This window comes from Haematobia irritans, chromosome 1 (genome assembly GCF_050003625.1).
Source record: "Haematobia irritans isolate KBUSLIRL chromosome 1, ASM5000362v1, whole genome shotgun sequence".
Taxonomy (NCBI): Eukaryota; Metazoa; Arthropoda; class Insecta; order Diptera; family Muscidae; genus Haematobia; species Haematobia irritans.
In genome coordinates, this window is record NC_134397.1 from 35,896,530 (window position 1) to 35,922,507 (window position 25,978).

At 29.0% G+C, this 25,978-nt stretch overlaps 2 protein-coding genes, 8 non-coding genes and 1 pseudogene across 10 annotated transcripts in view; 8 read left to right on the forward strand and 3 right to left on the reverse strand.

Annotated features, from left to right (window-relative positions):
- The first annotated feature begins 12,395 nt into the window (after nucleotides 1-12,395).
- TRNAP-UGG (transfer RNA proline (anticodon UGG)) lies at nucleotides 12,396-12,467 on the forward strand. Its single transcript has one exon. It is a non-coding gene; the product is annotated as a tRNA-Pro (tRNA).
- Nucleotides 12,468-12,859: 392 nt separating this feature from the next.
- Nucleotides 12,860-12,932, forward strand: TRNAA-AGC (transfer RNA alanine (anticodon AGC)). Its single transcript has one exon. It is a non-coding gene; the product is annotated as a tRNA-Ala (tRNA).
- Nucleotides 12,933-13,131: 199 nt separating this feature from the next.
- On the forward strand, nucleotides 13,132-13,204 carry TRNAA-AGC (transfer RNA alanine (anticodon AGC)). The gene has a single exon. It is a non-coding gene; the product is annotated as a tRNA-Ala (tRNA).
- A 391-nt stretch (nucleotides 13,205-13,595) lies between these two features.
- TRNAA-AGC (transfer RNA alanine (anticodon AGC)) lies at nucleotides 13,596-13,668 on the forward strand. The gene has a single exon. It is a non-coding gene; the product is annotated as a tRNA-Ala (tRNA).
- A 241-nt stretch (nucleotides 13,669-13,909) lies between these two features.
- Nucleotides 13,910-13,982, forward strand: TRNAA-AGC (transfer RNA alanine (anticodon AGC)). Its single transcript has one exon. It is a non-coding gene; the product is annotated as a tRNA-Ala (tRNA).
- A 314-nt stretch (nucleotides 13,983-14,296) lies between these two features.
- Nucleotides 14,297-14,369, forward strand: TRNAA-AGC (transfer RNA alanine (anticodon AGC)). The gene has a single exon. It is a non-coding gene; the product is annotated as a tRNA-Ala (tRNA).
- A 269-nt stretch (nucleotides 14,370-14,638) lies between these two features.
- Nucleotides 14,639-14,711, forward strand: TRNAA-AGC (transfer RNA alanine (anticodon AGC)). Its single transcript has one exon. It is a non-coding gene; the product is annotated as a tRNA-Ala (tRNA).
- A 131-nt stretch (nucleotides 14,712-14,842) lies between these two features.
- Nucleotides 14,843-14,915, reverse strand: TRNAA-AGC (transfer RNA alanine (anticodon AGC)). Its single transcript has one exon. It is a non-coding gene; the product is annotated as a tRNA-Ala (tRNA).
- Nucleotides 14,916-20,694: 5,779 nt separating this feature from the next.
- LOC142220560 (cytochrome b5-like) lies at nucleotides 20,695-23,022 on the reverse strand (annotated as a pseudogene).
- A 1,161-nt stretch (nucleotides 23,023-24,183) lies between these two features.
- Nucleotides 24,184-25,978, forward strand: part of LOC142220561 (uncharacterized) — a 112,691-nt gene continuing 110,896 nt past the window's right edge. Inside the window, exon 1 of the mRNA XM_075289747.1 lies at nucleotides 24,184-24,635. Coding sequence (XP_075145862.1) covers nucleotides 24,484-24,635 — 152 coding nt within the window. The 5' untranslated portion in view covers nucleotides 24,184-24,483. The remainder of the gene's footprint in view (nucleotides 24,636-25,978) is intronic.
- LOC142220563 (attacin-A-like) lies at nucleotides 24,641-25,443 on the reverse strand. The gene is made up of 2 exons (XM_075289749.1): nucleotides 25,196-25,443; nucleotides 24,641-25,123 (listed from the first exon to the last, which is right to left on the reverse strand). Exons 1-2 carry the CDS (start codon nucleotides 25,369-25,371, stop codon nucleotides 25,081-25,083), a joined length of 219 nt encoding a protein of 72 aa, XP_075145864.1. The 5' UTR covers nucleotides 25,372-25,443; the 3' UTR covers nucleotides 24,641-25,080.

Sequence of the window (25,978 nt, forward strand, 5' to 3'; positions counted from 1 at the left end):
ACAAAATTTTCTATAAATAATAAAATTTTAACAAACTTTTCTATAGACATAAAATTTTGAAAAAAATTTCTATAGAAATAGAATTTTAACAAATTTTGAAAAAATTTTCTATAGAAATAGAATTTTAACAAAATTTTCTATAGAAATAAAAAGGTGTTTCACAAATTTTCAAATTGTGATAAAATTTTCTATAGAAATAAAATTTTGATAAAATTCTTATAGAAATAAAATTTTAACAAAATTTCCAATAGAAGTAAAATTTTAACAAAATTTTCTATAGAAAAAAAATTTAACAAACTTTTCTAAATAAGATTTTGACAAAATTTTCTATAGAAATAAAATTTTGACAAAATTTTCTATAGAAATAAAATTTTGACAAAATTTTCTGTAGAAATAAAATTTTGACAAAATTTTCTATACAAATAAAATTTTGACAAAATTTTCTATACAAATAAAATTTTGACAAAATTTTCTATAGAAATAAAAATTTGACAAAACTTTTTATAGAAAAAAAAATTAACAAACTTTTCTATATAAATACGATTTTGACAAAATTTTCTATAGAAATAAAATTTTGACAAAATTTTCTATAGAAATAAAATTTTGACAAAATTTTCTATAGAAATAAAATTTTGACAAAATTTTCTATAGAAATAAAATTTTGACAAAATTTTCTATAGAAATAAAATTTTGACAAAATTTTCTATAGAAATAAAATTTTGACAAAATTTTCTATAGAAATAAAATTTTGACAAAATTTTCTATAGAAATAAAATTTTGACAAAATTTTCTATAGAAATAAAATTTTGACAAAATTTTCTATAGAAATAAAATGTTGACAAAATTTTCTATAGAAATAAAATTTTGACAAAATTTTCTATATAAATAAAATTTTGACAAAATTTCCTATAGAAATGAAATTTTGACAAAAGTTTCTATAGAAATCAAATTTTGACAAAAATTTCTATAGAAATAGAATTTTGAAAAAATTTTATATAAAAATAGAATTTTAACTAAATTATTAAAAGAAAAAAAACTTGTTTAATTTTGGTAGATTTTTAGTAAAATTTTCTTCAAATCTTGGTAGATTTTTGTCAGGAGTGGTGGGTTTGTCCACTAAATATGTGAACAGGTGATATGTAAACAGTGTCGTCACTTTGATGAATACCAGTTTTGGCCGAACCCTTAAACATTGTAAAGCTCTGGTTTATCTGGTTTATGCTCATAGATGAGATTTTTGTGTTTCAAACGTCCCTTATGATTGATAAGAGATCTTAGTTACGGTGGAGAATTTCTAAGAAGTCTTACTCATCATAAAAGGTTGCAGACCCAATTTAAAAAAGTTTTTCATATAGGAAAACTAAACATTAAACTCATTTATGTAAGAGTTTTATAAAAAAAATTCTGAAATAACCTTTTATAGCCTAAATCATATAGTGTTAAGGGTATAATAATGTGCCTAAAATATGCCTACGAGAAATATTTGTTTAGACCCCATGAAATATAGAATCACTCCAGAGTCGATCTAGCCTTTGGTGTCCGTCCGTCCGTCTGTCCTTATGCAAAAAAATGCTCTGTGCCAAATTTCATCAAAATCTGTTAATAATTGCGAACAACATTATTAAGAGATTTTGATGAAATTTATTGTATCATTTCATTGTATCATTAAAAATTTTCAATTATTGACTTAATTGCCTTAATCTATTCTATTGTATCAATTATTTTTTAATTTTTTTGGTGATATTTTTTCTGTGTACTACGCTAACAATTATTTTATCTTCATTTCATTAAAACCCACTCCTTGAGATTTAATATTCAGGATATTATCGGTTTATCTAATTTAGATTTTTTTGCATATTTTTAGGCGATACACTTGGCAGTGTGAACACACATTGTCAAATAATGCAATAGGTCATTCAGCGTCCAATAGGTCCAATAATCGGTCGGTATCATATAGCTCTAAACTATTGAAGGTTCTCCCAAAATGTCATCAATGTTCCTTGCTGTGAACTCTTTTCCTTCCCTCAAAGGGTTAACAATACTAACAACTTAATCAGTAGTTGTCTTACACATGCGACAATGGGCAGTTGCTAGTTGATGAGAAAGATATGTTCATCAACTACTATGCAAAGAAGATATCATCACATACATAGTGGTAGTAGATAGTGTTATGCAGCTCCTTCTTTTCGTTTGTTAGTTTTAATAGTTTTCTAAGCCCCATTTAAGATTCGCTGACACATGTTTTTGTGGAGTCAAATGGTATTTTAGGAAAATCTCATACAGATTCAGGCATCCTTTACTTTGCAAATGGCAGTAATAGAGATAACGGCATTTATATCGTCAGGGCCATAATATGAGGCTACTTTCTCTTCTTCGCCCCTATCTCTCGCTCTCTCTCTCACACACACACACTCTTTTTGTATCTCTTTACTATTTGAGTCCGAAATGAACAATCATCCCTGATAATATGTTTATGGGTCTTGGAAAGACAACAAACGGGTGGAATATATTAAATCAAAGCTATCAAAAACATTTAAACTAATATTAAATTAAACAATCAAGCTGGGTTCACTTAAACATGACCGTTATGTTGTAGACTATCAAATAACAGTAGGTATGGTAAGTTAAGTGTGTATGTGTATGTGTATGTGTAGGAAAAGGATATTCTCATACATATGTTAGATGTCGATAATATAAAGATATGTTTATATGGGAGGATATTTTTAAATGGGTTTGAAGAACCATGTGGGCTTTACGTTTCTTTGAAATGTAGTAGGTGTGTTTATAATTATATGGGAACTATAATTTATTGATATGAGTTATCATTGTTTAAAGAATAACAGAAAAATATTTAAATTTAAAAATATACAAAGAATAATTGTTATAACGATTAGTGAGGATGAATGCTCTAATACATTGGGTGATATCATATTAAAACTACTTCTTTATCTCCGACGTATAACCACAATTGCCTCTCGAGCCAAAAATAATATACCAAAATTGAGAGAAAGTTTTACCAAAAACTACACAAAAAAAAATCTTATTTTGCAAAATTTTATTTCTATAGAAAATTTTTACAAAATTTCATTTCTATAGAAAATTTTTACAAACTTTTATTTCTATAGAAAATCTTGTCAAAATTTTATCTATAGAAAATTTTGTAAAAATTTTTTTCTATGGAAAATTTTGTCAAAATTTTATTTCTATAGAAAATTTTGTCAAAATTTTATTACTATAGAAAATTTTGCCAAAATTTTATTTCTATAGAAAATTTTGACAAAATTATATTTCTATAGAAAATTTTGTCATAATTTTAGTTCTACAGAAAATTTTGTCATAATTTTAGTTCTATAGAAAATTTTGTCAAAATTTTATTTCTATAGAAAATTTTATCAAAATTTTGTTTCGTTTTGTTTGTTATTGTTGGCTTCTCTTCAATCAAGCTGAGATCAAAGACAACAATAAAAATTTTATTTCTATAGAAAATTTTATCAAAATTTTATGTCTATAGAAAATTTTATCAAAATTTTATTTCTATAGAAACTGAATTAAAATTATGTCAAATATTAATTTCAATAGAAAATTTTGTCAAAATTTCATTTCTATAGAAAATTATGTCAAAATTTCATTTAAAATTTTGTCAAAATTTTCTTCTATGGAAAATTTTGTCAAAATTTTATTTCTATAGAAAATTTTGTCAAAATTTTATTACTATAGAAAATTTTGCCAAAATTTTATTTCTATAGAAAATTTTGACAAAATTATATTTCTATAGAAAATTTTGTCATAATTTTAGTTCTACAGAAAATTTTGTCATAATTTTAGTTCTATAGAAAATTTTGTCAAAATTTTATTTCTATAGAAAATTTTATCAAAATTTTGTTTCGTTTTGTTTGTTATTGTTGGCTTCTCTTCAATTAAGCTGAGATCAAAGACAACAATAAAAATTTTATTTCTATAGAAAATTTTATCAAAATTTTATGTCTATAGAAAATTTTATCAAAATTTTATTTCTATAGAAACTGAATTAAAATTATGTCAAATATTAATTTCAATAGAAAATTTTGTCAAAATTTCATTTCTATAGAAAATTATGTCAAAATTTCATTTATATAAAAAATTTTGTCAACATTTTCTTTCTATAGAAAACTCTGTCAAAATTTTATTTCTATAGAATATTTTGTCAAAATTTGATTTCTATAGAAAATTGCGTCAAAATTTTATTTTTACAGAAGATTTTGTTAAAATCTTATTTCTATAAAAAATTTTATCTAAAATTTCATTTCTACAGAAAATTTTGCCAAAATTTTATTTCTATAGAAAATTCCCTCAAAAATTTATTTCTATAGAAAATTTTCTCAAAATTATATTTCTATAGAAAATTTTGGCAAAACTTCATTTCTATAGAAAATTTTGTCAAAATTTTATTTCTATAGAAAATTTTGTCAAAATTTTATTTTGTAAAAATTTCATTTCTATAGAAAATTTTGTCAAAATTTCATTTCTATTGAAATGTTTGCAAAATTTCCTTTCTATAGAAAATTTTCTCAAAATTTTATTTCTATAGAAAAGTTTCTCAAAATTTTATTTCTATAGAAAATTTTTACAAAATTTTATTTCTATAGAAAACTTTGGCAAAATTTTATTTCTATAGAAAATTTTGGCAAAATTTCATTTCTATAGAAAATTTTGTCAAAATTTCATTTCTATAGAAAATTTTGTCAAAATTTTATTTCTATAGAAAATTTCATTTCTCTAGAAAACTTTGCCAAAATTTTATTTCTATAGAAAAGTTTCTCAAAACTTTATTTCTATAGAAAATTTTGACAAAATTTTATTTCTATAGAAAATTTTGGCAAAATTTTATTTCTATAGAAAATTTTGGCAAAATTTTATTTCTATAGAAAATTGTGTCAAAATTTTATTTCTATAGAAGATTTTGTCTAAATTTCATTTCTAGAGAAAATTTTGCCAAAATTTTATTTCTATAGAAAATTTTGTCAAAATTTAATTTCTATAGAAAGTTTTGTCAAAATTTTACCTCTATAGAAAATTTTCTCAAAATTTTATTTCTATAGAAAATTTTGTTAAAATCTTATTTCTATAAAAGATTTTGTCTAAATTTCATTTCTACAGAAAATTTTGCCAAAATTTTATTTCTATAGAAAATTTTGTCAAAATTTTATTTCTATAGAAAATTTTGTCAAAATTTTATTTCTATAGAAAATTGTGTCAAAATTTAATTCCTATTGAAAGTTTTGTCAAAATTTTACTTCAATAGAAAATTTTCTCAAAATTTACAGGTATGCATATCAAGCTCATATAAAATTCTGATGGTTACCATTTATACAAAATTATTTCATTCATCCACGAAATGTCTTTATTCGTGGTTCTCACAACAAGCATCATAGCATCATAATCAAATGTCAAACTTTGGCAAATATTTAATTATTCATTATTCACGAACAACACAAAGAACAATAGCGAAATTACCAGAATATCCTGGGGGAGAGATAGCAAAGGCAGATGAGGTAGACATGTTTACATTTTTCCACGGTCATAAATGATATCATCCTCGATGGAGAAGTTTTTGGTGTGTTTCAAACGATGTCATAAAACGACTAGTCCTTGTTTACTATAAACCAGCGGCAGCGGAGTTTCACATTTTTAACCCTTTACATAGAAACTGGGAATGAGATAAAAATAAACGGCGACTTTAAATTATGATGGTGCAGGTTAAAAGCCTATAACCCAAGGCATAAACTACCAGGACCTGAAAAAATCTCACACTTTTGGTGTATCTCTGTAGAAAACATAGATTTTGCCAAAGGTCTTTGGGGAATTTTACTATCAATATTATAAGTAAGGCGGCATAAAACTGTAAGAACTTATTTTGGGTTCGTGTGTGTGTGTTTTTTAACTTTCTATTCGCGTATAACCCATTTCCCAAAAATATCGTTAATATCGGTGAAAGAATGGTTGGAGTCAGTTCCGGAGATAGGTTCGTGAGAAAATATTTCTGTGATTCACGAAAACTCCTGTAACTCACTGTGCCCAAGGAGTAAAATGAGAATTATTTTACCAAGTTAGTGTACTCGTGTTCTCCCAGCGACTCCGGTTGTATTTACACACTAAAGTGGTCCAATTCTAACATATTGTTTCAAAAACAAATTAAAAATCCTCATCTCAGTAACATTATCTGTTACTGAGATAATAAATTGGAAAAATTTTTAATGTTTTCGTAAATTTTGCAAATTATTCCTCTTAGTGCTAATTCATAAAAATAAAATGTTGACAAAATTTTATATGGAAATAAAATTTTGACAAATCTTTCTATAGAAATAACATTTTGACAAAATTTTCTATAGAAATAAAATTTTGAGAAAATTTCCTATAGAAATAAAATTTTGAGAAAATTTTGTATAGAAATAAAATTTTGAGAAAATTTTCTATAGAAGTAAAATTTTGACAAAAGTTTCTATAGAAATAAAATTTTGACAAAATTTTCTATAGAAATAAATTTTGACAAAATTTTCGATAGAAACAAAATTTTGGCAAACTTTCTTTAGAAACAAAATTTTGACAAAATTTTCTATAGAAACAAAATTTTGACAAAATGTTCTATAGAAACAAAATTTTCTATAGAAACCAAATTTTGACAAAATTTTTTATTTTTGCTAACTTTGACAAAATTTTATTTCTATAAAAAAATGTTGACAAAATTTTCTATAGAAATAAATGTTGACAAAATTTCTATAGAAAAAAATTTTTGACAAAATTTTCAATAGAAATAAAATTTTGACAAAATTTTCTATATAAATAAAATATCGACAAAATTTTATATAGAAATAAAATATCGACAAAATTTTCAAAGAGATAAAATTTTGACAAAATTTTCTATAGAAATAAAATTTTGACTAAATTTTCTATAGAAATAAAATTTTGACAAAATTTTCTATAAAAATACAATTTTGACAAAATTTTGTATAGAAATAAAATATTGGCCAAAATTTCTATAGAAATAAATTTTTGACAAAATTTCTAAAGAGATAACATTTTGACTAAATTTTCTATAAAAATAAAATTTTGAAAAATGAGTTTTTTTTTTTTTGGTAGATTTTTGGTAAAACTTTGTTTGTATTTTGATAGATTATGTTTGGCTCGAATGGCAACCGTGATTTCAATCCGTTGAACTTTTGGTTTGGAAAGTAAGGTTGGCACTAAGAAATACCAAAGTGTCGATCATCTCAAGACGGCGTTTCGCCGAGAATGGGCCAAAATTCCGCAGAGTCACGTTCATGCAACGTGTGATTGATTTGTCAACCGTGTGAAGACCATAATTCGCGCAAAAGGCAACCGACATTTTTTGCTTTTGATTTACTTTTCTTTATTACATATCAGCCACACTGTATAGTAAAATATTTGTAGTCATTGCTTTTGCAATGGCGATAAAGTACCATTTGGCTTAGAAGAGTACTTTTTCGAAGCTGATTTAGTACCTTTTCAACGCTTTTTATCTTCCCTTCTATATTTTTATAATATCCCGGCTTATATATTTTGAAAGAGGTGATATTCGTGTAATAGAAACAATTTGCTTTAGTGACCTTTCGTTAGTACATTTTCACTTTTCACCCACATACTCATCGCTGATATTTTCTCCTCCGTTAAGGGCGCAATGTGTTGTTACTTTTACTAATGAATTTATTTTTCCTATTTTTAACTTATTTGGCGTTCTAAGTGGCGGGTTAGTTGGTTGGATGTCATGTATAAATGTTATGTTAAGAAAACTAGTATTTAACGTATGTTATATGCTTGTTTGCTATTTTACTAAAACGTAACAATAAAGCTGAATTTGATTCTGCTGGAGACAAATGATAACTTACACACCCCTAAATGGAAAATAACTATATAACCCTTTGGCCATAAATTGTAAATTAGCGAGCAATTTTTAGAGTTACAAGATTTTATACCATCGATCCTAGGATGGGAGGATATACAAATTTGGAGAACATTTTACCAAATAACTACCAAACAAGAAAATCTTATTTTGTCAAAATTTTATCTCTATTGGAAATTTTGTCAAAATTTTATTTCTATAAGAAATTTTGTCAAAATAATATTTCTATAGAAAATTTTGTCAAAATTTTATTTTATAGAAAATTTTGCCAAGATTTTATTTCTATAGAAAATTTTGTCAAAATTTTATTTCTAAATAAAATTTTGTCAAAATTTTATTTCTAAAGAAAATTTTGTCAAAATTTTATTTCTATAGAAAATTTTCTCAAAATTTTATTTCTATAAAAAATTTTGTCAAAATTTTATTTCTATAGGAAATTTTCTCAAAATTTTATTTCTATAAAAAATTTTCTCAAAATTTTATTTCTATAAAAAATTTTGTCAAAATTTTATTTCTATAGGAAATTTTGTCAAAATTTTATTTCTATATAAATCTTCTATAGAAATAAAATTTTGTCAAAATTTTATTTCTATAAAAAATTTTATTTCTATAGAAAATTTTCTCAAAATTTTATTTCTATAAAAAATTTTGTCAAAAATTTATTTCTATAGGAAATTTTGTCAAGATTTTATTTCTATAGAAAATTTTGTCAAAATTTTATTTCTATAGAAAATTTTGTCAAAATAATATTTCTATAGAAAATGTTGTCAAAATTTTATTTCTATAGGAGATTTTGTTAAAATTTTTTTTTCTATAGAAAATTTTGTCAAAATTTCTTTAGAAAATTTTTTCAAAATTTTATTTCATTACAAAATTTTGTCAAAATTTTATTTCATTAGAAAATTTTGTCAAAATAATATTTATATAGACAATTTTGTCAAAATTTTATTTCTATAGAAAATTTTGTCAAAATTTTATTTCTATAGAAAATTTTGTCAAAATTTTATTTCTATAGAAAATTTTCTCCAAATTTTATTTCTATAAAAAATTTTATTTCTATAGAAAATTTTCTCAAAATTTTATTTCTATAAAAATTTTTGTCAAAATTTTATTTCTATAGAAAATTTTGTCAAAATTTTATTTCATTAGAAAATTTTGTCAAAATAATATTTCTATAGAAAATTTTGTCAAAATTTTATTTCTATAAAAAATGTTGTAAAAATTTTATTTCTATAAACAAATTTTGTAAAAGTTTTATTTCTTTAAACAAATTTTCGCAAAATTTTATTTCTATAGAAAATTTTGTGAATATTTTATTTCTATAGAAAATTTTGTCAAAATTTTATTTCTCTAAAAAATTTTGCCAAAATTTTATTTTGTCAAAATTTTATTTCTATACAAAATTCTCTCAAAATTTTACTTCTTTAGAAAATTGTATCAAAATCTTATTTCTATAGAAAATTTTGTCAAAATTTTATTTCTATACAAAATTCTCTCAAAATTTTACTTCTTTAGAAAATTTTGTCAAAACTTTTTTTTCTATAAAACTTTTTGTCAAAATTTTACTTCTATAGAAAATTTTGTCAAAATTTTTTATATTTATTTATTTTGTATATTTATATACAAAATTGACTCAAAATTGTATTTCTATAGAAAATTATACATTAACATTTCCACCTATTATACCTATATATCTGCTGTTGTTTTTTTGAATATCTCACATCACTCCATCATTCCAATATCTTATCGCCATCCACACCCTTTGTGACGCTAATGAAATTGTTTGAAAATTATGTTCTAAAATGCCAACATATTGTATTGTTCTCCAGATTGTTTGTTTGCTTCTTGGTTCTTTTAAGATAATTGGCAAAAGTTTTACAAGAAACTGAACGTGTTTGTTTGCTTCGTTGTCTGAACTCCACTCCTCCTCCCACCATTGTGGGACGGACTGGCTCTAATGCAATTTTAATGCATGATTTGTTATTAATTGAAAATTGAAATTTTCAAAAAGTTTTCAAAGTCACAACGTACAACTAACTATGAATTATAACAAAGGAGTATAAATCGGAAACGGAAATTTAAATGAACAATTGATAACATTCAAGACAAAAACAATTCCGACATGCATAGAAAAGTTTTCCAAATAAGGTCCATTGATATGAAGAATTTGAAGATTTTGTAAAATTTCCTTTACACATAACGTTAGAAATTAATTTGGAATATACAATGAGTGGAACCGAATGGATGATATCCAACTATTCACGCTATTGAATGTGTTGTATGTAGGTTTTTTTTTTTTTTAATTTGTACATTTGGTACTAAAAATCGTTATAACGTACTAAAATTGTACATTTTGGTACTAAAATCTTACAAAACGTACTAAATGTTACGAAAGCTCAATACCGAACGAAAGGAGTTTAATTCATACAGTTTATTATAAGGATAGGTTTTGATTTTCTATACATAAATGATAGGAATTGGCTTATCCATATTCGCACATTTACAGGGTCGCTGACACGAGTCGGTCTATACCTCAGAGTAGTTAAAAACATGACATGCAAGCATGGTTGCCACAGTTGGTAGAATTCTACGAAAAATAGTAGATTTTTTACTGTTTGGTAGATTGGTAGAGTTCTTGATGTTTTGGTAGATTTTACAAAGTATTCCTCCCCAACTAAGAAGTACTTCACAAATTTCCTCTAGAAATAAAATTTTGACAAAATTATCTATAGAAATAAAATTTTGACAAAATTATCTATAGAAATAAAATTTTGACAAAATTTTCTATAGAAATACAATTTTGACAAAATTTTCCATAGAAATAAAATTTTGACAAAATTTTCCATAGAAATAAAATTTTGACAAAATTTTCTATAGAAATAAAACTTTTACAAATTTTTCTATAGAAATTAAATTTTAACAAAATTTTCTAAAGAAATAAAATTTTGACAAAGGAAAAGAGATATGCTTGCAAATTTTTTCAGGCAGTAGCCGGCCATCAAACCTTTTTTCGGAAGGTTCAAGTGTAGTTCACTTTGGGTTGAGTGAATTACCCGAATTTATTCTGATAATTGGTTGATAGTTTTGCTGCAAGTAGATGATGCTGATGAGGAATGTGGTAATTCCGAAACAGCTGTACATCCAACCATCTTGCAGTCTATAGGGATTTGCCCAACTAAATTTGACAAGCATACTTTTCCTCTGTTGGTTAAGCTACATTTGTAGTTTAGTCAATACATGGTTTTAAGCTGAAATCAAAAACAACAATAAAGATTGAAGAATGAACCAACAATAACAAACAAAAATTAAATTTTGACAACATTTTCTATAAAAATAAAATTTTAACAAAATTTTCTATAGAAATAAAATTTTGACAAAATTTTCTATAGAAATAAAATTTTGACAAAATTTTCTATAGAAATAAAATTTTGACTAAATTTCCTATAGAAATACAATTTTGACAAAATTTTCTATGGAAATAAAATTTTGACAAAATTTTTTATACAAATAAAATTTTGACAAAATTTTCTATAGAAATAAAATTTTGACAAAATTTTCTATAGAAATAAAACTTTTACAAATTTTTCTAGAGAAATTAAATTTTTAACAATTTTCTATAGAAATAAAATTTTGACAAAATTTCTTTTGTAGAAATAAAATTTTGACAATTTTTTTTTTGTAGAAATAAAATTTTGACAAAATTTTCTATAAAAATTAAATTTTGACAAAATTTTCTATAAAAATAAAATTTTGACAAAATTTTCTATAGACATGAAATTTTGACAAAATTTCCTATAGACATGAAATTTTGACAAAATTTCCTATAGACATGAAATTTTGACTAAATTTTCTATAGAAATAAAATTTTGAAAAATTTTCTATAAAAATAAAATTTTGACAAAATTTTCGATAGAAATAAAATTTTGAAAAACTTTTCTATAGAAATGAAATTTTGACAAAACTTTCTATAAGAATAAAATTTTGCCAAAATTATCTATAGGAATAAAATGTTGATAAAATATTCTATAGAAACAAAATTTTGACAAAATTATGTATAGAAACCAAACTTTGACAAAATTTCTTATAGAAATGAAATTTCGACAAAAGAAATGAAAAATTTCTTTCAAAATAAGAGTTTTTAAATGTTGTAGATTTTTGTAAAATTTTCTTCAAATTTTGGTAAATTATTTTTGACACGAGTAACAACCGTGTACGAAACCCCCAATTGTTGCAACAGAAAACTGAAAATATGAACTGCCCTTTATAAGTATTGTTATAATCTAATACACATAACATGACCACGTAAAACTAAAATTTAATCCCAACAATGTTACTACACTACACTCGACGATAAAAATACTATTCGTAGCACAAGGCCTTATCAACGATTAGTGAGTGGTAATAAAAGTAAAGCAATCGTGTGTGTGTTGCGCATTAAATATGATCATCACTACCACACAACGGACAAAATACAAAATGAACAACCCATTCAGTATGAGGCTCAATGGTCTAGGGGTATGATTCTCGCTTTGGGTGCGAGAGGTCCCGGGTTCAAATCCCGGTTGAGCCCAGTTGACTTTTTTTTATTTATAAAATATTTTAAATATGTAAATAATATAGTTTGAAAGTGAAAGGGAATTTATTTAATTAAAAACAAAACTTGATTTTACAACATTGTGCTCTGCATATACAATTAATCAATTTAACTCAAATGGAGTCTGATACGAATTTTAATAACGAGTTATAAATAGATAAAAACTTTTTTTCAATACATATAATCAATAATTTTTTTTTAATTTTTTCTTACAATTATTAATATATCCTAAAACTATTTACGAAGCTGAAACTGTTATAAATTTTTCCACATATATACTTGAAGAAATCAAAAGGATATTTTTGAAATTTATTTTTTTGCTACTTTTCAAATGCTGGGTGTCACTTTGCTAGGGAGTTGCGCGTCATGGGGATGTAGCTCAGATGGTAGAGCGCTCGCTTAGCATGTGAGAGGTACGGGGATCGATGCCCCGCATCTCCAAAGTCGTATTTTTAATATACTTTTGTTATGTTTTTTTTTTGTTTATGTTAAATATAGATTGCTTATTAATTTTATTTTAAATTTTATCAATGGTAAGTTGATATTTATTTAAAGTTTTTTATTTAATTTAATTATAAAATAATATTAAATTAAAATGACCATTTAAAGTTTTTAGGCTTCCATTAGGTCTTTATTGTATGGGGATGTAGCTCAGATGGTAGAGCGCTCGCTTAGCATGTGAGAGGTACGGGGATCGATGCCCCGCATCTCCAAGTATATGTCGGATAACTAATAAAACCGACGCTTTTTGTTACGGAATTGATTTATTAAATAACTCAAATTTGCTAAAAATAATAAGCACCTTGCATCGCATTCGTCGTAATCTTGATAGATCGTAATCTTCGCCAGATGGTGAATATCCTTCAAGAAAGCCAACATTTATTAGCAAAAAAATACGTTTAAAACAGTGATGCCAACCGTGCTTTTACGATCTGATGTTTTTTTGTTACAACACCCAAAACCGAGGAATCGTTTGAAAAGTGTTAAACTTACTGTCGTTGACGATAAAATCGATCGTTGAAATTATATGTTTAGGTGATATATTTTATTTGTATGGCAACACTGTCACTTTGAAGTAATTATTTAACATTATATTCTATGGAAGGGGATGTAGCTCAGATGGTAGAGCGCTCGCTTAGCATGTGAGAGGTACGGGGATCGATGCCCCGCATCTCCAGGATGAGTCTTCAGTTATCACCGAGCAACTGAAGTTTTTATCATTTATTTTAATTACATGGACTGTGGTAACATATTTGCTACCTAAAGCTGACTGATAATATAAAGCAATATTGTCATATTGTCTCCACCTAATGGATAGTTTGAGAATCATAATAAATTCTCCCTTTAAAATATGTATTTTTATAAATGATATAGTTTTCATAACTGGTTTAAACACTTGAAGTTGGCATTTGACATAAGGGGATGTAGCTCAGATGGTAGAGCGCTCGCTTAGCATGTGAGAGGTACGGGGATCGATGCCCCGCATCTCCAAACAGTGTCTTCAGCTCCCTGCTAGTGCTGAAGTTTTTATCACTGATCTTGATTATGTGGACTGTAGTATTTGCTAGATAATATAGTTTATGATTATTCCATTATCTGGCAAAATTTTCATATTGTCTCCGATAAAGGGATAGCTAAAACTTTAATTTTCTGAAAATAAATAGAAAAACGAAATCAAATTTGTTAATTTTTATAAAAAAAAAATGCTGCAAGTAAAATTGAACAAAATATACAGTTTGAGAATCATAATAATATTTTACTCTTACTTGCATTCTTTAAACGTTTGAAGTTGGGCTTCCACATAGGGGGATGTAGCTCAGATGGTAGAGCGCTCGCTTAGCATGTGAGAGGTACGGGGATCGATGCCCCGCATCTCCAAGTAACATTTTGCAGCGAAATTATTTCAACCTCTAGACAGAGTCTTCAGTTCCCCCTAGTGCTGACGATTTTATTATTGATCTTCATTATACGGATAAAGATAAAGCAATAGTGTATTCCCTAAAAAGGCACAATATTAATTACTTTATTTATGATGCTAAAATTTAACACAAATATAGTTTGAGAATCATGAATAAATTTTTACTTAATTATAAATAAATATAGTTTTCTTAATTTAGTTTAACGCTTGAAGTTGGCCTTTCACACAAGGGGATGTAGCTCAGATGGTAGAGCGCTCGCTTAGCATGTGAGAGGTACGGGGATCGATGCCCCGCATCTCCAAATAATTGTTTGCTGCGTTTTTTATGAATCCAATTGTTATCTTGTTACGTATATAAAATTTTAATTATTTCGGATTTAAAAATTAGCCAGTATATTAAAATGAAAAATGTAGTTTTACATAAAACAACACTTGGAGATGCGGGGCATCGATCCCCGTACCTCTCACATGCTAAGCGAGCGCTCTACCATCTGAGCTACATCCCCATATACATATATCAACTTACACAGAAAAAAACTGGTAAAAATTCCTTGGAATCTACATAACAAAGTGGCATGAAATAGATTTATTAATGATTAGTTTTCATTGAAAATTATTAATCTGGCAAGATTTCAAAAATTAAAATAATTGTATAAATAAATGCAAAATCGATATATAAATACTTGGAAATTTACGCAATGTAGATATTTCATAACATATATGCAAGATTTTAACCAAACAATTTTAGTTTTACTCGTTTACAAAAAACAAAAATAATCCTTTCACAACAAAAAAAAACTACTTGGAGATGCGGGGCATCGATCCCCGTACCTCTCACATGCTAAGCGAGCGCTCTACCATTGATTAGCATTGATTGTTATGTCTACCTTAAGCACATTGCAAACGCACACGCAATCTTTTATATGTCATTTGGTTATCTAAGATAGTTTCAAGACGTTTTTTATCTTTTATAGATAAACGAACAAAATGCATTTATTAGATAATAATCATAGCATATCTTAAGGTAGGAACAAAAAATTAAGCATTTGTATGTAGTGTCTCGCATTATTGGAATATAAACTTTATACGATGAGTTTTTAATGCATATTTTAGGGAGCATCATAAACGTTTAGTCTACCAGTGTTGCCTTTCCAGCGGGTTTTCCTATTTTTCTTAAATGGAATGTGATAAATCTATACGATAAACGTTTAATGGCTGTAAAGCGCATTATGCGCTTTACAGACTATCAGTTATTCCGGACGGAATGTCGGTGTTTGTAAAGAATCTTAAAGTGTGTCGGATCGGTACGACATGTCGGCGATGACGAAATAATCGGTAAATGTGTTATAGATCCCATAAACATGCAGCAGTATCGATTATGCCTTCGGACCTAACTTATAATGTGCACAATATATGGGATATGTTCGACACGAGTACTGTCGTCCGGAATAACTTATAGTCTGTAAAGCGCATTAGAGACTATCAGTTATTCCGGACGACAGTGTTCGTGTCGAACATATCCCATATATTGTGCACATTATAAGTTAAATGCTAAGGCATAATCGGTACTGCTGCATGTTTATGGGATCGATAACACATTTACCGATTATTTAGTCATCGCCGACATGTCGTATCGATCCGACACACTGTAAGATTCTTTACAAACACCGACATTCCGTCCGGAATAACTGATAGTCTGTAAAGCGCATAATAACCCTGTCAGCATTTCAAAGTTCCATTTCATCATCATCGCTACCACAAACTCGTAAGTGACACTACAACAATCGCCAACTGTGATGGGGGAAGCGTATCAGAAAGTACAACATGTACATGAAGGTATTTTGCTATCACTAGGGCTGTTTTCTTTTTGCACTGGATAGAACTTTTGTATGGCAATCGTTGCACTGGTGTTCTATCCAGTGCAACTATCAGTGCAAGTCGCACCAGAGTCACCATTATATGAGAATTTTGTAATTGTCAAAATATGAATTGGCAACTAACTAAAATACTGGGGAGGAACACATCTCAAGTGAATGTCACATACTGAAAAGAAGAAGAAACAAAAGCAAATGTAAATAAACAAAACAGAAGTATTTGTTTAAATTTTGTTTCACTGCAACAAAAACAGGAATATGTATCGAATTATGTAGAAATATCTAGTGGCCCAACTTTAAATGTAGCGTCTCTAACAACTTCCAATAAAGGAACTCTCACGGAAGTGACGATTTCATTTGGACATTTCGTCAAAGGCCTTCTCTGTATTTCGTGAGACTCACAATAATTATGGAGTTCGAAAAAATTTAACCGCGCCTTAAATTTTTACAAAAACACCTTAAATGGCATGAGAATCAGTGAAATGTGTTTTATTTTCCTACAAATCAAAGTTTAAATTGCATGGCTCGGGTGGTGGAAGTTTAGTACGAAGGTCCAAAGAAAAGTCTTAATCCAAGAAATAAAAACAGTTCCTTCAATAATGGTGGGGGTAATATTATGGTCTGGGGGTCGTTTTTTGGACATGTTATGGCTCCGATTTATAGAGTATAGAGGGCACTATGCTTTTGGAAATCTTCAAAAACAGTTTGTCCCATGTAATATTACCATAACAATCACGGGAAATACCGTCTACATGGATTATTCAGTGCGATCATGATCTCCAGCACTCGTATAGTGTGCTAAAACAACTTATTTCTAATGAAAAAGTGTGTGTACTTGTACTCTATGTTTCGAATTTAGGCCAATGTCGTTCCTATGTTTAATAAAAAAATAATGTATTATACCCTTCATTGTGGACCAAATTCATTGATACCATCTCAAGTTTGTTGCGAGCTATATAAAGGTTGATATTCCCATATGCATGAATTTGAATCTGCACCGATTTAGACAAAATTGTATACACTTCAACAAAATCTATGTACTTAATATTTGAATCTAACTTTATGGGACGAAACATAATTTTAGTCAAAAAAAAAAAAAATATAATAATAAGAAAATCTGAAGTCTGGCGGGGCAGACTATAATATACACAAATTTGTATTTAGATCCACATTTTGATAAAATCTCAATCCTTCAATTTTGTTGAGTGCTTTGTATAAAGGTTTATGTTGCTATTTACCTCACTCGATTTGGACAATGTATATTGTTATACTTCTATAAAGAGTGCGACGCAGGGTATACATTTTTAGGCAATTTCGCAAAATTGATTTTATAATCGGTCGAAAGATTTATATTAGAGGTTTTTTAAGAATCAGTGACCATCAGCACGAAATAACATTATATGAAAATTTACTATAGAAATACATTTTCAATAAATATGCTAAATTTTGAGAAAATTTTCTATAGAAATAAAATTTTGACAAATTTTTCTATAGAAAAACAAGTAAGGAAAGTCTATAGTCGGACAGGGCCGACTATATTATACCCTGCACCACTTTGTGATCTACATTTTCGACACCATCTGAATTCCTTCAAATTTTTTGAGTGGTATATATAAAGATTTATGTTCCCATATACATGCATTTAAATCTGAACCGACAATATATTTAAGACCAAAATTCTATTGACTTAAAATTTATGTCGTCTAATGCCCTGGGGTGGATCACAATGTTAGTAAAAAACAAGTAAGTAAAGTCTAAAGTCGGGCTGGGCCGACTATATTATACCCTTCACCACTATGTATACCAACATTTGTGTTACCACCTTAACTACTTCAAATTTGCTGGGAGCTATGCAAAGGTTTGCATTTCCAGATACAAATACTTATAATGAAGAGAATATTTGTACAAAAACACTAGAATTAAAATCGGCTATCACCATGGGATGAAACACAATGTTAGTAAAAAATATGGGAAATATGAAGCGAGAGAAATTTTAATGCAAGTGTACAAAAGGACATTTATGATTTATCAGGCGATACATATGTATACCAAATATAGGAAAATTTTAGTAATATTTGCAATTTTTGCTACTCACCAGTGGCGATTTTAAAAGGATATTGGTAGATCTCGCCAAGATATGTGGTCAAGTGTGGGTTGTAACATATTATTTGGTCAAGTCGAGCGACTTGGAGCCTTATTTAAAAATCAACTGTTCTGTGGAAATTCTGGCACTGCAGGATATGACTAAGATATGAGGAAATCATCACAGAGTTTTGTCTAAAGTGTGGGAATTTTGGTCATATTTGTAATAACTGGAAACACGAATATATGGGGGTTTTATCTAAATCTGAACCAAATCAGATCAAACTTAACACACTTAAATATCTAAAATATTAAAGATTTTAACCAAATTTAACACACATAACGACACCTAAATCTGAATGGATTTCAATCAAATTTACCAAGCATTACTAGAATGTTAATTCTACTCTCTGTGCAAAACTTCACGAAAATCGGTAGTAAACTTTGGCCTCTGTTGTCATATGAGTCTAAATCGGACGAAAGATATATATGGGTGCTATATCTAAATTTGAACCGATTTCAATCAAATTTTGCACTCGTGACTATATGGCCAAGCGTTATGTTTGAGCAAAATTTCAACCAAATCAGGGTAAAACTCAGGCTGAATCCATATAAGTGCATATCGGACGAAAGATATATATGGAAGCTATATCTAAATCTGAACCGATTTAAATAAAATTTGGCACATTTGACTATACTACCAATTGTACTCCTAGTGCAAAATTTCTACCAAATTTGGGTTAAAATCTTGCTTCTAGGGCCGTATAAGTGGACGAAAGATATATATGGGAGCTATATCTAAATCTGAACCGATTTCTTCCAAAATCAATAGGGTTCTATTCTGACCCAAAACACATACTTGTGCCAAATTTGAAGTCGATTGGGCTTAAATTGCGACCTAGACTTTGATTACAAAAATGTGTTCACGGACAGACGGACATGGCTATATCGACTCAGGAGCCCACCCTAAGCATTTTTGCCAAAGACACCATGTGTCTATCTCGTCTCCTTCTGGGTGTTGCAAACATATGCACTAACTTATAATACCCTGTTCAACAGTGTGTCGCAGGGTATAAATATTTTATAAATTATTGTTCATTAGGCCGTGAAGTACAAAAATATAACAGCAGACATCTACTGCTGTTTTTAGCAGACTTTTTCTATGAGTATACTGGAAGTCGAGTCTGAATTTGGAAAATAAAGTTGTTAACTCGTTTTAAAGGATTTTAATAGCATATGGAGAACAAAAGCTGAAAAAATGAAAACTTAAAATTCGCTTCCTAGAAAGAAGTACACGAAACCGAAATTAAAAAAAAAATGTGTCTTAAAAATATCCTTCTAGTATTCTCCGCTTCTTTGGCTCGGATTTTTAAAAAAAAAAGGAAAAAAAGGAAAGGGAAAAAGTAAATTTTTAAAGTAAAGACAAAATCTTTGTAACAGGACATGCCTTTTTTTGAGTGTATACTGCATAATTTTCATAAATAAGGAAATTCGGTTCATCTCCCAAACCTATACCAATGATACCCTTGCTTATGTTTACTAATTCGCATGGGGTGGTTTAGGGTATGATATAGTCGGCCCCGCCCAATACCGATATGGACCAATTTTTGTATGGTTGTTAGAAACCACATACTAACACCACGTACCAAATTTCAACCGGATCGGATGAATTTTACCCCTCCAAGAGTCTCCGAAGGTCAAATCTGGGGATCGGTTTATATGGGGGCTATACGTAAAGTAATGCGATATGGCCCTTTTCCAATAAGATACGACCTATATCAATAACAACTTCTTGTGCCAAGTTTCAAGTCGATAGCTTGTTTCGAACGGAAGTTGGCGTGATTTCAACAGACGGACCGACCATCATCGGGTCGTATTTTTTCCAAAATGAGGCCGGTCAGGCAGTTACTGTGAATGGTGTTCGCTATCGTAAGATGATAACGAACTTTGTATGGCCCGAATTTGCCACACAGCTAACGAAACAATGGCTCTTTTGCGCAACAAATTTAATGTCCGTGTTATCTCACGTAATGGCAATGTCAATTGACCGCCAAGATCATGTGATTTGACACCGTTGGACTTTTTTCTTTGTGGTTATTTGAAAGACAAGGTGTACGTCGATAAGCCAGCAACAATTCAATAGCTAAAGGACGAGATAATTCGGCACATTAACGGCATAGAACCTCAATTATGCCCCAGAGTCATCGAAAATTTGGACCTTCGGATGGAGGTGTGCCACCGAGGTCGCGGCGTCTATTTGGCCTATAGTTTGTTCCATACATAATTGAGTAATACGAATATATCATAATAAAATAAAATTACAATAATGTCCTAAATAGTTTGTGTTTTATTCAAAATCAACATCGGCCCTTGAAAATTTAACCACCCTATTCTTTATGGGGTCTTAGAGCAATTTTTCGATCTGTTACAAACGGAATGACAAACTTAAAAAACCACCATTTTATGGTGGAGGGTATAAAAATAGCATTTGGAATAGTATATAATAATAAAATTGCCTTCTTCATCATTATTTAGAAAATATTCACCAAGACAGTATGATTTTGGTTTGGATTTTGCGGTAAAATTTAAAATTTTCATGAATTTTTTAGATATTTACGCTTCATTTGTGTATAACTTTTCTATTCTTTAGTTAACCCTCCAATGCCCAATCCCGCCTTTAGGCGGGCTTCAATAAATAAGGAAGCTTTTAGTAAAACACACCTTAACACAATAAAAATGGGTAAAATAAAAAGAAAACAGTTGGAACTGTTCAAGAGGCTTTGCAGCATATACTGAATTTTAGCTATAAAATTTTCTTGTTTAGTTTTCTTGCTTTTGTGTCGTTAACATTAAATATTTATTCAGATGGCCAAAAAATTGGGGCATTAGAGGGTTAATTATACAAACATAATCCAAAAATGAATAAAGTTAAGTTAATTTGCTGAAGAAATAATAATTCCGATAACTAAAATAAACCTAATTTTTTTAATGGTTACATTTTCTTAATACATTTTAAAATAATAAAAACTTTTGTCTTACACTTTTCGACATTTTTTATTTTCACGGCGAAAGCTTAGGGAAACCTTGAAAATAAAAAATGTAAAAACAAGTGTAATGAAACTTAGTTTTTATTGATGGAACCATGAACGCCTAAATGTTTTTTACCATATTTAAAATTTTTGAAAGAAAATCTTCACTCCAGCGCCTCTAAAATGGGATTTCGTGATAAAGACTCCTTGTTCCAACAAGCAAACACCTCAAACACACGGCCTGGGATGTGAAAATATGGCTCCTTCACAACACTAAATATCTCAAAACGCAACCACAAAGCCCAGGTAGCAACTCCATTGAAAACTAGGATCTCATTTGGAACCGTGGATCGGACAAAACCAAATTTCATCTTGGACAGCCCTTAAAAAAAGTGTTACATGAAGAATGGGGCAAAATCTCTCAAGAAACGTGTCGATGCCAAGACGACTGGAAGCCATTTGCGCTAACAAAGGGTACTATTCCAAATACTAAGTGGACCAAAATAATGTCTCATACAATGTGATTACTGATACGACGAATACTTTTGTGAGCTTTTTTTTGTAGTTTTTTGATTTAATGATTAAAAATAATACAATAAAATTAATTTCACGATTTTTGTTTACGTTTTGCTGTTATGTATATCCATGGAAACATTTTAATAAAACTTTTTCATATAAATGTTAAGCGGTTTGCGATTTCAAGATATAAAAAAGAATATTTTTGTGAGTCACTGTATATGTTTTGTTTTTGTTTTTTGTATGACTTGTATATACAAATAAACTTGCGATATTTGTTTGTGGCTGGTGGTGGTGATGTTTTTCTCTGCCTACAATTATTGGTATTTCGTTCCAAAGAAAAACTTATAAACCAAGGTGGCTATTAAACCCAAGACAAAAGGCATCAGCCATGACCTCATTACGATTCCTCGTTCTTTTGCTCAGTATTCCATGTGGGTTCGGATTTTTCTGGAACATTTGTACGCTCTTCAGCAACTAGTTAACCGATTTTGTATTGTTGCATCATTTCACGGGCATATGAACTGTGACCAACTTCTTCGAAATTTTCTGTAGCATCTTTACCAGCTTGTTCGATCAAGACTTCATCACCACCAGGATGCTCATTGAGAAAAGGGGTCACGTCATACACGTTGTTGTGGATTATGAACCAATTCTTTTCTTTTGTAATATTTTTGGCAACTTCGGCGTGGGTAAATTATTTTACATTTTGCGATGACATGGTATTAAGTTGAATTATATTTCCTGTGGTATTAAGTTGAATTATATTTCCTGTATATTCTCTCCCTCTTGTGATGGCTGGCCGAAGTCTGTAATTCTACGTTAACTAGGCTTTTGTGATTTTGATGCAATTGGCATATCCATTTCTATACCACACATGCTTGTGGTATTAGCCACTTGTAAATCCACCACTTGAGCAAATTCCCATATTTCCACGCGTTTGGTTGATAAACATGACGCACTGAATCTGTTTCCACGCACGTAGCTGTTGCCAGCAGTCATTTGTTTTTGAAAGGCAAGCAGCAAATCCTTTAAAATTAATAATCACCCTTTCGTTTTTGGTACACTTATTTCTATAAATTGATTATTAAATGTATACCCCCTATTTTTATTTGTAAACAATAACTTTGATTTTGACATTTGACGACCAAGTGTTGCCAATCAAAATCGAAAATTGAACTGGTTAGACGTTTTGCGTTTTCTTTTTGCACTGGTTATCAGTGCAATAAGAAAACAGACCTACTATTGTTACAAAAGTCATTTTATATTTTTCAAAACGCGAACCCCAACTAGCTAATAATAATTTATTTGAATAAAAACAAAAATGAAGTGCTGAAAATATAGTTACTACGCTTAAAATTGTGAAAGGTATATTGGTGAACAATTTCCGAATTTCCAAATGGAGTAAAGTTATAGTTTTTCAGATATTTTTTCAGAAACGCTGCCTCCATCGAGAATAAACAAACTGGCTGATAGACACGCTGCCTCCACGCTGCCTGTCTGTGGTAGCGATGAGGATGAAATGAAATTTGAAATGCTGGCAGGAGACTATACAAATTTTTTATCGGTTCCGCCATCACGTTGCTGATGGCAATAAGTTAAATATTAACCGCCACCGACAACAATGGCTCGGCTTTATTTTCTATGTATTGCCTTTTAATTGAAATTATGTTATCCCTCATTCATATTACACTTGCAAAATCGACTTTAACTAGATTTCAACTGTCATTTGCCTTATAAAAAGGGAATTTCAAATCCACTTTTACTCGATTTCGAGCCTAAAGGCCGGTATGCACCTCTAGCGAAAAATTTCATTCCCATAAGAAATGCATTGCTATTTATGCTAATTATTTTCACCTCTAATGAAAATAACAGGGTTGTCAAAAGCATATTTTAGCAGCAAACATTTAATTTATTACAATCATTGTGTGCGTAAAAGTTTTAAAAGGTCTGTAAATAATAAACAATTTATTTGAGGAAAATTTGGAACATATATTAACAATTTTTAAAAGCGATTAGCTTGTTTAAAATTTGTGTACACAGCCCTGTTTTTTTGTTGTAGACTTAAATAAATTTTTGCTACCGAAAATTTCGCTAGAGGTGCATACCGGCCTTAATGTGAATGAGCTATAAATTTTTAAAAATACACATCCTTGTGTTTATTGGGAACACGCCATATGTATTTGCACTTGTTCCGCTGTTTGAGGACTACACAACTGAAAAAACGCTAAATTGTTACACAGTTTCATGTGTCAAAAGTGTCAAAATGAAGCCCAGCTGTTTGATAATAAAATCGAAGAATTGAAAGAATTTGTACATTATTATTAAAAAGAAACAAAAGAAATAACTTTGGAGCATTTGCAAATGGCTAATGTGTATGTGATAAATGAGTACAATTGTATTTGAGCGTAATAAATAAAAAAGGCTAGAAAATAAGCAGACATTGGCCTCAGGAATAAAAAAATCAATGGCGGCAAAGAGACAAGAGAAGTGAACAAGTTTTTCTTGGTTCTATCATATATTTTTTAATAACTTATTGGACTATTTGCTAAGTAAAAAAGTGAAACTTTAATATGTTTATGGACACACCAAAATTGCAGCCCATTTCTAAGGGTAAGCCTAAACCGCCTAGTGATCAAGTGCCTTCAGGTAGCAGCAGCAACAACAACAATGGAAATAATAACAAAACCACCTTTGGAGCATCAACGAATGATAACAAGGGAGAGTAAGTACAGTATCTCTATGATATTTATTTGGCAAAATAAAATAAGTAAATTATAATTTAAGAGAAATATATGTAATATCTCAAGGCTAAACTTAATATTAAATTTGGAAGTATTGTTTTAAAATTTATGTGTAAATCCAAGGCAGGCCACCACCAAAATCTCGTTGTCCACGAAATGGTCCACTTAAATGTTGATTACCAAATGCGTTTAGATTAAACGATGAAGCTTGATTGGGAGAAGTCCATAAATTAGAGGTCATATCAAATTTTGGTATTTGTGTCACTCTCAAAGTGGCGGAATGACCTTGGGTGACCAGGCTGCATTAGCACCAACTACATCGATTTTCAAACCATTTTGCAATTGAGTGTGATTGTGAAAGGCATTAAGATCAACGGAATGATCATTTTAAATGTGTTGATTCGTAGATTTCCCCCCAAAGATTTACTAACACCATGGGTATTCGAATGTTGGATACCCATGTTCATTTCTAGATGTCAGCACAAAAGAAAAGACACATTTAGACCTTTAAAACCTTAGTTTTTAAATTAAAAAAAATTACGAGCTCAATTCTGCAAAAGCTCTAGTTGTAACAGGTCCATGTTTATTATTTCCTTGGTCAAATACACCAGCTGTTCCTCCCAGGCTAGTATCACCAACTTGTCTCATAGCTTTGACATTAATGTCATGACCGCCTTTAGCATTATCAGTTGCACTACCACCAATATTGAGAAACATTTTGGAAATATTTACATTAAAAATATTCGTATTGAAATATTGTTTTCTTTATAGCTTTCCGAAAGTCTCCGACGTTAGAGAAGAAGTGTTTCTCTATTGGGTTTAATGATAGTATTTATACTTGTAAGCATAATCTTTACTAGTAGAAAATGTAAATCCCCTATTCAATTGGACTATATTTTCGCAATATCGCTTGATATATTAAAAAAGAAACGGGGACATTTTCTGTTCAACAGGAGTGATGAATGACCGATGCACATATATATCGTATATGTATAATTGTTGTTTCGCAAAAGCATCAAATATTAACATATACGTTTTCTCATATGGCTCTTGTTCAGTGCGGTGGTTCCCCGTGATGCTTGATGATACATCTACGTGGGTGACGATATTAATAGTATGTATTAATTAAAATTATGAATTGTTAACCAAACCAATAGCAATAGCATTGTTAGTCGTACGCATAGGAATAGGACAATGCCAAAATTGTATAATTTCATCAATACAGTGAAACTTCTCAAACTTGGATACTATGAATACCGGACACCTCCTAAATGTGGACAGTTGCATGGTGACATTTGCTATATTAACAAATTCAAATTAACCT